This window comes from Pan troglodytes, chromosome X, assembly GCF_028858775.2.
Source record: "Pan troglodytes isolate AG18354 chromosome X, NHGRI_mPanTro3-v2.0_pri, whole genome shotgun sequence".
In the NCBI taxonomy this organism is placed as follows: domain Eukaryota; kingdom Metazoa; phylum Chordata; class Mammalia; order Primates; family Hominidae; genus Pan; species Pan troglodytes.
Genome location: NC_072421.2, coordinates 99,951,950 through 99,966,524, shown reverse-complemented (window position 1 = coordinate 99,966,524; position 14,575 = coordinate 99,951,950). Strand labels below are relative to the sequence as shown.

Here is a 14,575-nt window from a genome sequence, read left to right as displayed (position 1 = left end):
GATCCTGTTACTGCAGTGGTTTTCAGTATCTGCTGATTTTCTTTCCAGTAATTCTGTCACTTGCTTAGGAAGAGTTGTCTCTTGGGCTGAAAGCATTTCGGGCTGGGCAAAAAGAAAGCTTGCTCTGGGTATTTCAAACTGAGTATTTTTGAGGGCAAGGCTGGAGGCAGGAGGGCAGCTTGGGAAGCTGTTACATCGGACCCACCTGTCATTAAAGCTTGTACTGCACTGGCAAAGAAGTATAGCTTGCTGATTGTTCACAGAATGCATTTGGGGATTGGATTTGGGAGGTGCGAGAGAGCTTGTCTCCCAGGTGTTGGTGTGGTTGTTAGATTAGAGAAGCCTGAGAGAAGGCAAGATTAGGACCCCTTCCAGGTGTGTGGCTGGTGTCTAGTCTAACCCATGGACACGTGCACCTCTGTTCTTTATAATTCCTGCTCCATTTCTTAGGAGGTTCAACACAGTTGCTTCCTCTCCCAAGATTCCTACCCTGATTGTGCCACCTGTGAGATAAGGCTCTTGTATCTGGACAGGCAGAGGAGTTTGTTTTCTGGGGCTTATGTGGCGGGTTGGCACTTTGCTAGCCCTACCATGGAGTTAGCTCACGACGTGGTACGTGGTAAGTGGACCATTGATGTGTCTCAAACTTGTCTTTTTGTTCTCCGTTGCAGAATGCCATGACCATGGTAGCACTTTTCAAGGAAGAAAGAAAGGTGGGAGTTCTTTCCGGGATAATTTTGACAAGAGGAACTGTCATTATGAACATGGTGGGTATGAGCGCCCGCCTTCACACTGCCAGGAGAATGATGGAAGCGTGGAGATGAGGGATGTCCACAAGGACCAACAACTAAGACAGTAAGTGACCAGGCAGCCTGGTTTGCACGTAGCAGCCCCCGGGACTGTGCAACCCTTTCATTCTCTGTGGTCTTCCTTTTCTTCTCTCATTAGAGAACTGACGAATGCTGGAAGTGGAATAGTGGCTGAGCAATCCTAATTGTAGCCCTGGCGTCAGTGAGTGGAGCATGTATAGAAGACTTTCTTAGATTTAATGGATACCCGCCTTCTCTCCTCTTCCCCACAGCACTCCTTATAGCATCCGATGCCAAAGAAGAACGAACTGGCATAGTGAAGACGAAATCCGTATTACCACGTGGAGAAATAGAAAACCTCCGGAGAGAAAAATGAGTCAGAACACACAGGATGGATACACAAGGAACTGGTTTAAGGTCACAGTGAGTATCTTGGTGGGGTCTGCATTAGGTAGACTATTCTGGAACCTGACAGAAGGAAGACCACTTAAAACACCCTAAGTTGATTATTTGGAGGAGAGCTTCGGAATGGGGGGAAAGGGAGTTTAGGGCATCTATATTTGGCACAAAAATAAGAAATCATGTCAGCGGTCCTTTCTTTAGAAATCTAAGCTAAGTAGAAGGTTGGAAAGAAAGAAAAAAAAAAAACCCAGCTGGTTGGTTCTGTTCTCCATCCTTAGTTCCACGTTGTCTCTCCCTTCCCTCCTATTTCTTCTTTTTACCCTTAGATTCCTTACGGGATAAAGTATGACAAGGCATGGCTAATGAATTCAATCCAGAGCCATTGCAGTGACCCCTTCACTCCGGTTGATGTAAGAGAGGATGGTGAAGCCAGATGAGTGGGCATGGGGGACGGGGAGAGGCCTGGCTCAGCAGGGGCCATTGGCCTCTGACGCTGTTGCTCTTGCCTTCACTCCCTGTAGTTCCACTACGTCCAAAATCGGGCATGCTTCTTTGTCCAGGATGCTAGCGCTGCCTCTGCATTGAAGGATGTCAGTTATAAGATTTGTGATGACGAGAACCAAAAGGTGTGTGCCGAGGGCATGCCCTGTACTTAGTCTCTGGGCAGGAGGACAGGCCAGGGGGCTGGTCATCCTCTTTGGGATTAGAGGTCCTGGTACTTACCACCCTGCCTTCCTGCAGATATGTATATTTGTCAATCATTCTACTGCGCCCTACTCTGTGAAGAATAAGTTGAAGCCAGGCCAAATGGAGATGCTAAAGGTAATACAGACTCAAGGATCATTGTATGCCTGCTTCCTGGACCCACCTCTTCTTCCCCTGGCCCCCTCTTTCCCTGTCACCACCACCACCACCACCACCACCATCACCACCACCACCACCATCACCAGAGCCCCAGAGCCTCTGTCTTCATCTCTATCTCTGCAGCTGACCATGAACAAACGGTACAATGTCTCCCAGCAAGCTCTTGATCTCCAGAATCTCCGCTTTGACCCAGGTAAGGCTGACAGCAGCAATTCTAAGACAAGCGGGGGCAGAGAGGTCTGCCTGGGAGGGAGACTTAGGAATGGCAATTTACAGAGGGGTTGGGGCTGGCTCTGGTCCAGCCGGGGCCCTCCCAGCCTTCTGATTCCCTTCTCTTGGCTTCTTCAAGACTTGATGGGCCGTGACATTGATATAATCCTGAATCGAAGAAACTGCATGGCTGCCACCCTGAAGATCATTGAAAGAAATTTCCCTGAGGTAAAGCCTTAGGCTCAGTGCTGGTATTTAGTTAGAGGGGTGGAAGGGATAAGGTGGAGGGCAGATTTGTCTCTGAGGCCCAAGATAGTAGCCGCCACTCTAACTCTTCTTGACCCAAAGCTGTTGTCTTTGAACTTGTGCAACAACAAACTGTACCAGCTGGATGGCCTTTCTGACATTACAGAGAAGGCTCCCAAAGTCAAGATCCTGAATCTCTCCAAAAATAAGGTGAGAAGGGGGAGCCAGATCAACTTTGGGTGGAGGGCAGGACACATCAGGATAATGGCAACAGCCAGGCAGTGGCACCTGTGGGTGACTATGAGGGCCGGGGGAATTCAGGGCCCAGGGTCCTGGGTGTCTCTCTTTCCCTGGCCCTCCTTCTCCAGTTTCCTCCCCATCTTTCTTAGCTGGAGTCGGCGTGGGAGTTGGGCAAGGTGAAAGGGCTGAAGCTCGAAGAGCTATGGCTAGAAGGGAACCCGTTGTGCAGCACCTTCTCGGACCAGTCCGCCTATGTAAGGTCAGTGGCAACCCCTGGCACCCTTCCTGGGCACCTTTGCTCCCTGGGTGACTGAGCTGTGTCTGAAGGTGCCCTTCTGCAGGAAGAAGCAGCCTTGGTCCTCTGGGAGGACCACAGACCTCCCTTCCTACTCTCTCTCTCTCTCTCTCTCTCTCCTCTCTCTCTGTCACTCACTCATCTGTGCTTAGAGGTCTCCTTTCCTTCCTCTGACATGGTCCCCTTTTCACCTGCTCTGGGGTGTGTTTCCCGCCTGTCTCCACCAAGCCTCCTCCAGTGTGCCCTCTGTGAGTGTGCTCCAGGAAGTGGGGCTCCCCCACCTCCCCAGGACCAGCAGTATTCAGATGCTGGTGCCCTGGACCGAGAAGAGTCCTTTAGTCCGGGGCTTCATGCTGAGACAGGCCTTCCTGCCTCCATGCTGAGATGGGGCTTCCCTCCCCTGTCCCGAGAGGGGTTCTCCTTCTCTTGCTCCAAAAAGGTCCCCCCACCTGTCCTGGGCTGGCATGGGGGCTTCCCTGCCCCATACTGAGGGCTGGGGCCCCGGGTGGCTGCTGTCATGCCATCTCTTCCTCTGGCCCAATGCCAGGAGCTGGGCCCTCCTTGGGGAGAAACCTGGGTTTCCTGCGTCAAGGGGCCAGAAGCGGGCCACGTTCCTGAGGCAGGAGTGGAAGGCAGAGGGCAGAGGAGGTTGAGAAGACAGAAGGACAGGCCTCTCAGGGCACTGCCCCACCTTCCCTCCTTCTCCACCTCACATCGTCCTGCCTGGGCCCTCAGAGGAGCCCTGGGTAGCCCGAGATGGGTAGCATTCCTCGGTCAAGGCGTCAGCACAGAGGGGCACAGGAGTCAGGGACCATCAGAAGAGAATACAGTGGTCTGGAGAGGGGGTCCCCAGACTCTGAACCCCATGCTGAGCTGGGGCCTGACTCTTCACTCCTCCCGGGAGAAGGTCTCCTGTCCCCGTGGCTGCTCTGTTTCCCATGCCCAGCTCAGACTGAGCTCACACAGGTGAGGAAGGCTCCAGCTGCATCCAGTGGGCCCCAGCCCAACAGGCGCATGTTTTCCTTTCCTGCCTCGGTCCCCAGGGCCAGCCAGGGAGCAGTGAGGGAAAGGGCTGCAGCAGGGGAGCCCTTTTCTCCTCTTCTCCTCCCTGAACTCCACCTCCGCAGTAGAGAGTCTTTCCCTTCCCTTTGCATTGCATCCTGTTTCTCCCTTGTCTCTCCTCTCCTGTGTCTCACCCATCCGTCCCTCCCCTACCTTCACCCCATTTCTGTTGTTGTCCCCTCTGCCTTCCGCTTCCTGCCTCCTGAGTCCGGCCTCACTCACCTCCGTGTCCCAGCATCCTGGGCCATCCCTAAGGGCTGACCTGGTCTTGGCCAGGGCCTGGTCAGGCAGGTTGATGGACAGCCAGTGAGGTGGCAGAGCCCTGGGCTCCCACCCCATTTCCTGCTCCCTGCAGAGCCTTCCATGGTGACTTGGGCAAAGGGGAGGGAGGGAGAGGAAGAAAGCCCTGGAGCCTGGGCTCCCAATGCTGCTTCTTGTGGCACTGGAGAAAAGGGAGTCAGGACAGTCTAGATGGAAGCTAACCAGGAGGAAGGAGAGGGAGGAGTGTGAGAGGGAGTGGGAGAGAGACTGTGCAACCCTGAACTGTCAGTCACTTCATTCAATTTTTGGTTTTGGACAGTGCCATCCGGGATTGTTTCCCCAAGTTGTTACGCCTGGTAAGTATCTATAATACCGTCATCATTGTCTCCTCTTACTCAAGAAAAGGACCTCCATGCCTGCCCTCAAGTCCTTTGGGTCTTGCCTAGATTACATGCTTGTATCAGACCCTCATCCATTTTACAGGCATGGATTCCTGAAAAAGACAAGAATATTCTCCCTGGAAAATGTGTCCCCCCGCCGCCACCCCCCCGCCACACACACACACATTTGCATGTGATAGTAGAGATGTCCAGCACCCCATGAGAAAGCCACCCACTGGAATTTCCAGGGCCATTTCCCACCTAGCCTCTGATGCTTGTCTCCCTGGGCATGTTCATCTTATCGATCATCCAGCTCCACCTCCTTGGTCTCCACTGCTGACTTCCTCTTTCCTTCTCCAGGACGGCCGAGAGTTACCCGCACCAGTGATTGTTGACATTGACAGCTCTGAGACAATGAAACCCTGCAAGGTGAGGAAGAAGGACCAAGCAAGATTTGGGTTGCTGTAAGGGAGGCTTTGTCCACCGCATAGATCCAAATTGTCTTTTGATTTCAGGAAAACTTTACTGGATCTGAGACCCTAAAGCATTTAGTCCTGCAATTCCTGCAGCAGTGAGTATCCCTGGGACCATGAGGAAGGGGAGGGCTGAGACAGGCTGGGCCACCCGTGCAGCCTGGGAGTTTTCAAGTCTCATCTGGGGCCCAGGCCACAGAGATAGCCTATCCTCACTGCTTCTCCACAGGTATTACTCAATCTATGACTCTGGAGATCGACAGGGTCTCCTCGGTGCTTACCACGATGAGGCCTGCTTCTCCTTGGCTGTTCCCTTCGACCCCAAGGACTCAGTCCCGTGAGTATCACGGCTCAGAGCCTGCTCTGGGGCTGTGTGTCTCCCCAGCAGACACAGGCCAACTCCTGGAAATGCCCACACTGGCCGGACCACCCACTCCTGCTCCTCTTTTTCTCCTAGGAACAGCTTGTGCAAGTACTTCAAGGATAGCAGGAATATGAAAACACTCAAGAACCCCTGTAAGTGTGTGATGGGGAAGGGTGGGCAAGGTAAGGGGGTGTGATGGGAACAATCACAGGGGCCAAGGACCAGGATGTGGTAGCGCCCCCGCCCTGCCCCGCCCACCCTGCCATTCCTTGCTTCTCTTCTCCTCTACAGACCTGAAGGGGGAACTGCTGAGGCGCACAAAACGTGACATTGTGGACTCCCTCAGTGCGTTGCCCAAAACTCAGCATGACCTCAGCTCCATCCTGGTGGACGTGTGGTGCCAGACGGTGAGCACCTGCTTCCTCCCTTGGGCAGGCCCAGAGAGCCAGAGGTGGGTAGGAGGTTAAGGAGGATCCTGAGCACCTGAGCGCTTCCTTTTCAGGAGAGGATGCTCTGCTTTTCTGTCAATGGGGTTTTCAAGGAAGGTGAGTGTCTGTATAGTCCCCTCCCCAGATCCCCCACTGCTCCCTCCCCCTGGCTGGGCTCCCTCTCAGAACTCCCCCAGCTTCCCTGCTTTCGTTCCTTTCCTTTCCTTCCTCTTCTTTCTTCCGTGTTTTCCCACCCCCACTCTGCCTTCAAACCACCCTGGTCTGACCTAGGTCCATGCCTGTCTGCCCTGCACAGCTCAGGCGTGCGTTAAGGACACAGACTGTGGAGTTTGACAGCTCTCATCCCAGGTCCTTACTCTGTGAACTTGTGCTGGTTACTTAACCCTTCAGTTTCCTCATTTGCAAAATGGGGCTAATACTCTATCTCTTGGGCTACTGTGAAATAGGAATTAAGTGAACTTGTGGTTTTCACAGGGCCCCACACATGATAGGGGCCCTGTCACTGGGAGCGGATTGTTCCTGTTGCTGCCCTCCCCATTCCTGCCACATCCGCCTGACTCCAAGTGAACAATTGTCCTGGTCTGCCCCCTCCCCCGCTTCTGTGTGAGTGTCAAGCAATACTCTGACTGGGGATCACCGTGTGAGCATGTTAAAGCCTGTGCAACTCTAAGGTGGTGGTGTTTGTTGTCTTTGAAGTGGAAGGACAGTCTCAGGGTTCTGTTCTCGCCTTCACCCGGACCTTCATTGCTACCCCTGGCAGCAGTTCCAGGTTAGTGCTGTGTTGTGGGTGGGAGCACCCATCTAAGCTTGGGGCCAGTGTTGTGGAAATGTGGTGGGTGCAGTCCTCCGGGTGTTCTCAATATTGTGGAAGGCCGACAGGAAGATCCAAGGAGCAGTCTAGCCTAGTGTTTAAGAGTGTGGGCCCTGGAGTCAGAATACAGATTCTGTTCCTCACTCCAACACTCACAAACTGTGTGACCTTGATCAACTTATTCGACCACTCTGTGATTCAGTGCCTTTTTCTGAAAATTGGAATAAGACTATCCACTTCCTTGGGCTGTTGTACAGGGTAAATGCGTTGGGGTTGGATCTAAAAATCTAGTGAAGCTGGTAGACAGTCCCTCCAAAGGTGGACTCTGTGGGAGGGTTAGAGGGTGCCAGCCAAAAAATCTGGGAGGCAGGCACAGTTAGGGATATGGAAGGAATTTGGTTGCTGAGTGGCAGTGGTTAAGAAGGATCCTGTTGTTGGGGGTGTGGAGTTATCTACTTGTCCAGTTTGAGGGTGCATTTTTCTTTCCTCCAGTCTGTGCATCGTGAATGACGAGCTGTTTGTGAGGGATGCCAGCCCCCAAGAGACTCAGAGTGCCTTCTCCATCCCAGTGTCCACACTCTCCTCCAGCTCTGAGCCCTCCCTCTCCCAGGAGCAGCAGGAAATGGTGCAGGCTTTCTCTGCCCAGTCTGGGATGAAACTGGAGTGGTCTCAGAAGTGAGTGCTGGGAGTACATGGGGATGGGGGCCGTTGGGACATCAGAGGAATGAGTAATGGAAACTCACATGCAATTTGGAAAAATAACTATCTGGGTATTTTGCTTCCAAAAAAAGTGGGTCCATGAAAAAGGTATCATACTTTTATACTGGTATATGTAAATATTTTTTTAAATGGCATAATGCCCAAATGACATTACCTTCCATTTGTAAAATCTGAAAGAATCAACCACAACAAACTACTGATAAACCAGGTCAGCAAGGTTGAAAGATACAATATACAAAAATCATTTGTACTTCTATGCAGTTGCAATGGACAATCCAAAAAAATGAAATTAAGAAAATAAGTCCATCTACAGTAGCATCGAAAAGAAGAAAGTATGTAGGAACAAATTTAAGAGAAGAAGCGCAAATCTTATACTCTGAAATCTGCAAAACATTGCTGAAAAAAATTAAAGAAGACCTAAATACGTGGAAAGGCATCCCACGTTCATAGATTGGAAGACTTAATATCATTACGATGGCAGTACCACCCAGAACAATCTACAGATTCATTGCAGTCCCTGACAGAGTCCCAACTGACTTCTTTGCAGAAATTGACAAGGTAATCCCAAAATTCATGTGGAAATGCAGTGGACCCCAAACAGCCAAAACCATCTTGAAAGAGAAGAACAACGTTAGAAGACTCACACTTCCCGATTTCAGAACTTGCTACAAAACTACATTAATCAAGACTGTATGGTACCGACATAGGAACAGACGTGGGAATCAATGGAATATAATTGAGAGTCCACAGATAATCTCACGTATTTATGTCCAGTTGATTATCATTCAGGGTGCTGAAAAAATCCAATGGAGAAAAAAAAATAGTCTTCTTAACAAATGGTGCTGGGAGAAGTGGATATCCACTTGCAAAACAATTAATTTTGACCCCTAACTCACATCACGTGCAAACACTGGCAGAAAATGGATCAATGACCTAAAATAAGAGCCAGAACTGTAAAACACTGTAAGTGTACATCTTCATTACCTTGAATTAGGCAACCATTTCTTACATATGAAACCAAAAGCACAAGCAACCAAAGAAAAAATAGGTAAATTGGACTTCATCTAAATTAAAAGCTTTTGTGCATCAGCAGACACTATCAAGAAAGCGGAAAACCGACTGATGGGAACAAGGGAAAATATTTGCAAATCACATCGCCGACAAGAAGAACCCTTACAACTCAACAACAAACAGACAAGCCACCGAATTAAAAAATGGGGAAATGATTTGAATAGATGTTTCTCCAAAGGAGATATGCAAATGACCAAGAAGCACGTGAAAATCTTCTCAACATCGTTAGTCATTAGGGAAACGCATATCGAAACCACAGTGAGTTACCGCTTCATACCCACTACGATAGCTTTAGTCCATAAAAGGAAACATGACAAATGTCGGTGAGAATGCAGAGAAATTGGAAATCTCATGTATTACTACTGGGAACATAAAGTGGAGCAGTTGCTGGCAAAAAGATTTTGGCAGTTCCTCAAAATCTTAAACATGGAGTTACCACATGATCCAGTAATCCCACTCCTAAGTGTATACCAAAAGAAATGAAAATATATGCCCATTCAACAACTTGCACATGAATTTCCGTAGTGGCATTATTCCAAATAGTCAAAAAATGGAAACACATGGATTGACCTTCAGCTGATGAATGGATAATGTGGTACATCCATACGGTGGAATATTATTAGAATATTATTCATCCACAAAAAAGGATGTAGTTGTGATATATGCTATGACGTGGATGAACCCTGAAAACATTATGTGCTAAGTGGGAGCACCCAGTCACAAAAAGCCACATAATTATATGATTCCATTCATACGAAGTGTTCAGAATAGCCAGATCCGTAGAGACCGAAAGCAGAGTAGTGGTTGCCAAGATCTGGGGAAGAGGGAGAACAGGGAGTGATCTCTAACAGTTAAGGAGTTTCTTTTTGAGGTGATAAAAACAGTTTGGAATTAGATAGGTGTGATGGTTGCACAATCTTGTGAATAGACTTAAAAGCACTGAATTGTACACCTTAAAATGGTGACTGCTACAGTATGTGCATTATATCTCAATAGAAAAGAAACATATTATTGAATTTCCACTTGTTATTTCTTGAACATCTTTCTTTATCAATATGTATTAGGCTCCCTTGTTCATTTGAATACCCCTATGTTTCTGATTTGAATTCTAGTGGGCATTAATGTCAGGGATGGGCGTTTTGGTTTTCTCTAGGCCTTTTTTCATTGTTACGATAGTGCTCATATTGGTACATGTGACCCAGCAAAAAGGTAGCATAGATTAAGGGTGGCATTGCATAGTCAGCGTGTCTGTCCTGGGCTAGTAATGGAGAGCACCTGTTCTTCTCCCACCCCAGGTGCCTTCAGGACAATGAGTGGAACTACACTAGAGCTGGCCAGGCCTTCACTATGCTCCAGGTGAGGTCTGGGAATCAAGTGGGTAAAAGACAGCTGTCTCTGGGTCGTCAGGAGGGCCAAGAAGATGGAGGCCAGGTAGTGTGGGGATGGAACCCAGTGCACCTGGCTCTACTAACATCCCAACTCCTTTTCTTTACTTTCTCTAGACCGAGGGCAAGATCCCCGCGGAGGCCTTCAAGCAAATCTCCTAAAAGGAGCCCTCCGATGTCTTCTTTGTCTTCGTTCACATCCTCTTTGTTTCCTCTTTTCACCAGCCTAAGGCCTGGCTGACCAGGAAGCCAACGTTAACTTGCAGGCCACGTGACATAACCACCCAAAGAGCCAGTTGCTCTGTGTATTCGCCCCACTCATGATCACCATTTTATTTTCATAATAAAGAGTGACGTTACACGTTGTACATTGTGTGCCCTGGATTGCTCTTCCCCTGCCCCAGCCGTGAGCCAGCGGGACCAGGACTGAAAGCACTGCATCCTTGTTCATCCCTGGCTGGCCTTAGCAGATACATGAATCTGGCTTGCCTTCATAGGTAATTTTGTCAGTAAATCCTCATGAGAAAGGACACACGCTCCTTCCAGAGACTGGCCTTGAGAGATAGTGGGACTCTGTCAGATGCTCGACCTGCAGGCCCACAGAAGCAGGCATGTTACCTTGGCACACCAGGGGCTTCCATCCACCGTCCCGACCCCTCCCTTTCCCAAAGGTGCACTTCTCGAGGAGTCGTCTCAGGGTAGCACCTGCGGCGGGGGGTGGCGGGGGAGGGGGATACTCAGCCCATCTACCCGGCACACTCTTCAGAGAGCTGACACCGGGTGCTCCATGTCCATGTTCTTGAAGGGGATCAGCCATTTATTTTCACTTCTAAACAAACAGCGGTAGCACAGAATCTCACCTTACGGTCAGTTCTCAACAACTGGCATTTAGCAGTTCCTAATTGCAGGCAAGAGTTGAACGAAACGTTTGCACAATTTATTGTCCACACTCCTGTGATGCTTGCACGTTAGACAATCAGCTGGCATACTTTTTGAAATTAAAATAATAGCAGTGTGACGTTTTCAAGTCACAGTCCTATAAATGGTGACATAGGAGAAGTACCACCAGTTTACAAATTATGCCTCCACTTTCGTGTTTGGCATACGTTACTTCCTACCACTTGCCACCTTCCTACCACTTGCCACTTTTCAGTTCTTTATGTACATGTACATTAGGGATCCATATGTTGGAGTGTGGATTTCATAAAACTAGGAACTAAGGGGATAGTTGCCATTACAAAAAGAATATGCCAACCTTGTTCTTCCCTGTAGTGCCTCAATAGTCGAAGACAAGCTCCTGTACCTCTCTAAGCCTTGGTCCTCTCACCCAGGGAGCAGAGACTACAATGTGTGCTTCTCAGCCTCATCGTGGGGACTAGAGATGGCCTCACATGTTACCCATCAACCACAGTGTCTATTCAGCTCAGGCTCTCAGAGCTACCAGGGCTCCTTTGTGGACAGGAACCATGGAACCCATCACATGGCCCCTCTGCTTCCTCTCTCTACATCATCAGGCTTCCACAGCCTGGACCTCCTTCCCTAGCCAGCTCTGACGTCCTGGTCTTCCAGTCACTCATCCTCCTGCCAATTCCCATGATTTCCTGTGGTCGTATCCTCCCAGCACATGGTAACTCTGACACCTGAACTCACTCTCTCATCTCTCGTGCGCTCTACCTCTATACACACACACACACACACACACACACAAACACACACACACATCATCATCATCATCATCATCATCTGCAAATGGTCCATTAGGAGACAATCTTGGAAGTTTAAATGGTGAGGCAAAGTGTATGCTTCCCAAGATTATTTCTGAAGTTGGAGGGAGGAGACAAGAGTACTCACATACATTGCTTCCGAGCATGTAAATTGACATAGCCATTTTTTAGAATCATTGAGAACAATTCAGTCATAAATAATTGAATAAATATATATGTGCACATAAATATATATGCACACTTTTTATATAAGAGAAATCATAATGCAGATGCAGTTTAATATCCGTTTCATTTTAGTTAACAAAGTCATTAACATAAAGCTATGCATGTCATCATGCTATAATTTTATGTAGATCTGCAGTGATGACTTTCTTTTATTCTTGACATTGTTCATTTATGTGCTAATTGTGTGGAGTGTGGAGGGGAAACTTTGATTAGGACAGAAAGGAGCATACGGCAGCCACAGCCAGGAGAGTCCATCCACAACTGCTCTGTTCTTTTCCTTGGGCCTTGGCACACTCTCCTTAGGGATAGGGTGGCAGGGAGGCTGGGGCTGTGGAATTCATAAGGGCTCATCCCTGAGAAGAGGCATTATTTCCCATATGTCACTTGTTTTCCTGCCCATTGCATATGATGGCATCAAGTTTATAGACACCTCCAACAGGGTGTACTTTTTTTTAGAGTTGGGGTCTCATTATGTTGCCCAGGCTGGACTCTTAACTCCTGGGTGCAAACTCCTGGGCTCAAGCAGTCCTTCAGCCTCAGCCTCAAGAGTAGCTGGGATTACAGTCACCCAGCAAAGTTGCACTTCTTACAAAGGTTGCTGGTGTGGGCGGGTGGTGGACCCCTCCCTGTCTTCATCAGAGCACAGGAACCTCCATGTGGAAGGAGTCCAGAAGCAACTGCAGGAACACCAGGGTGAGTGGCCTCGATGATGCCCTTTTCTATCCCTCATCTCCAAGTAAATTTTGTGCCTTCCCTCAGAATACCTCTGGCTCCTGTGTATTAGTCTGCACTCCTAATAGTTTGTCCCAGAACTTGCCTCCAACTGATTCCCTTACCCCGGGGTTCCTGCCTATAGCTCCTGCCCTCAGCCCTACTGCATAACTGCTGCTGATCTTTGCAAACATGGATTCCATTCATCCTAGTTGTCTGCCCATGAGGCCTTAATGGCATCATTCCATTAATGATCTCAGAATTCCCCTCCATGCAGCACTCCTTATGATCCCACCCTCCTGTTACCCCTGTGCTGGAGAAAGCCAGTGGTTGGATATGAACCCTTCTCCCCTTCAATGGCCACATCCAAGAGCACGAACCTAGATATTTGGTTCAACATTATTCCAAATGCCTTCCATTATTCTAAAAATACCTTCTGTGAAGGTATTTTTAGATGAGATTGCCATTTAGATCTGTAGACTTTGAGTAAAGCAGATTACCCTGCACAATGTGGGTTGGCCTTATCCAATCAGTTGAAGGCCTTCAGGAGTAAAAAGATTTACCTGCCTTGAGGAAGAGGGAATTCTGCCAGCAAAATGCCTTCAGACTTGAACTGCAGCTCTTCATTGGGTCTCCAGCCTGCCAGCCTTCCCTGCATGCTTTCCAGGCTCCACGTTCACGGGAGCCAATTTCTAAAAAAGTGCACACACACACACACAAACGAGACACACACACACACACACACACCCCTTGTTGGTTCTGTTTCTTGGTAGATCCCTAATATACCAGGTAATGCTGAAGCTACTATTTCATGGATCACACTTTGAGTAGCAAGAAACTAGAGAATATCTGGCATGTCCGTACATGGCCTCATCTGTAATCGTGGTACCTTCAGCATTGTCTGTGAGAGCAAAGCTGTAGGAAAAACAAAAATGTTCATTACCATTAGTCCAAAAAAATACATTGTGGCTCATTCTTATATTGGAATATTCTATAACCATGAAAATAAATACCCTAGACCTATAAGAATCAGACCATATATTCGTATGAAAAACGTCATTTCAGATCATGATTATAAGGAGAATAAAGACACCTACAGTATGAAAATATATGCATACAACATATATATAATACTTTAAGAATGCTTTTACTCACGATAAAATTATGAAACAATTTATGGGGAATATAAACACCACGTTCTGGTTATGAGTTACATCTGAGGAGTAAAGGAAGGACAAGTGAAATGAGGGGATGGGCTCAAACATTCGTCAAGTTTATTGCTTAACCTGGTTAGTGGATACACAAGTGTTCATTTTATAGCTCTCTATAACATTTTGCATATTTGATATGTTGGATTAGTAACAAAAATTTTAGAAGCTGAAGGTTTATTCTACCATAAACATATACTCATTTTACCAAATGATTAAAATACAGTTAATTATAGAGATGAAAATATCAATAACCAACGATCCCATCATCGCTGGAAAAAGAACTGTTAACATTTTCCTGAACTTCATTCCCTTATTTTTTGTTTGCTTGCCCACGTGCAAATGTACTGCATTGACATTTCATAGAACTGTGATATATACGCAGTTTTATGCTGTATTGTTTTGTTGATGTTTTAATTAATATTAAATAATTTGCTATGGGGAAAGTATTGAACTTCAATTTCTATCAAACCGTATATACATGCACCTGTCTCATTTCTAGAACCATGCATCTGAATGCACGGATTGGAAATGCCAAATCTGTCTTATACTAAATAATGTTACATATCTGAGACTGCTCCTGAGCTTTTTACAGTCCCCCTTTAAACTGTATGTCAACCAGTTTGTTCCCAACAAAGATGAAGGTGCAGCACCACAGAACAATT

General features: G+C 47.8%; 1 protein-coding gene across 6 annotated transcripts in view; it reads left to right on the top strand.

Annotated features, from left to right (window-relative positions):
- The window catches only part of LOC129138885 (nuclear RNA export factor 2), a 112,416-nt gene extending 102,006 nt beyond the window's left edge, over positions 1 to 10,410 (top strand). For all 6 annotated transcript variants that reach the window (XM_054677135.1, XM_063804554.1, XM_063804553.1 and 3 more), the window contains 20 exons: positions 672 to 855; positions 1,082 to 1,232; positions 1,538 to 1,621; positions 1,733 to 1,837; positions 1,953 to 2,033; positions 2,199 to 2,268; positions 2,425 to 2,513; positions 2,634 to 2,741; positions 2,921 to 3,030; positions 4,709 to 4,745; positions 5,130 to 5,198; positions 5,285 to 5,340; positions 5,472 to 5,579; positions 5,700 to 5,758; positions 5,898 to 6,013; positions 6,109 to 6,151; positions 6,752 to 6,824; positions 7,359 to 7,541; positions 9,953 to 10,013; positions 10,160 to 10,410. In XM_054677135.1, coding sequence (XP_054533110.1) covers positions 672 to 855; positions 1,082 to 1,232; positions 1,538 to 1,621; positions 1,733 to 1,837; positions 1,953 to 2,033; positions 2,199 to 2,268; positions 2,425 to 2,513; positions 2,634 to 2,741; positions 2,921 to 3,030; positions 4,709 to 4,745; positions 5,130 to 5,198; positions 5,285 to 5,340; positions 5,472 to 5,579; positions 5,700 to 5,758; positions 5,898 to 6,013; positions 6,109 to 6,151; positions 6,752 to 6,824; positions 7,359 to 7,541; positions 9,953 to 10,013; positions 10,160 to 10,204 — 1,832 coding nt within the window. In that variant the 3' untranslated portion in view covers positions 10,205 to 10,410. The remainder of the gene's footprint in view (positions 1 to 671; positions 856 to 1,081; positions 1,233 to 1,537; positions 1,622 to 1,732; positions 1,838 to 1,952; positions 2,034 to 2,198; positions 2,269 to 2,424; positions 2,514 to 2,633; positions 2,742 to 2,920; positions 3,031 to 4,708; positions 4,746 to 5,129; positions 5,199 to 5,284; positions 5,341 to 5,471; positions 5,580 to 5,699; positions 5,759 to 5,897; positions 6,014 to 6,108; positions 6,152 to 6,751; positions 6,825 to 7,358; positions 7,542 to 9,952; positions 10,014 to 10,159) is intronic.
- Positions 10,411 to 14,575: the final 4,165 nt, after the last annotated feature.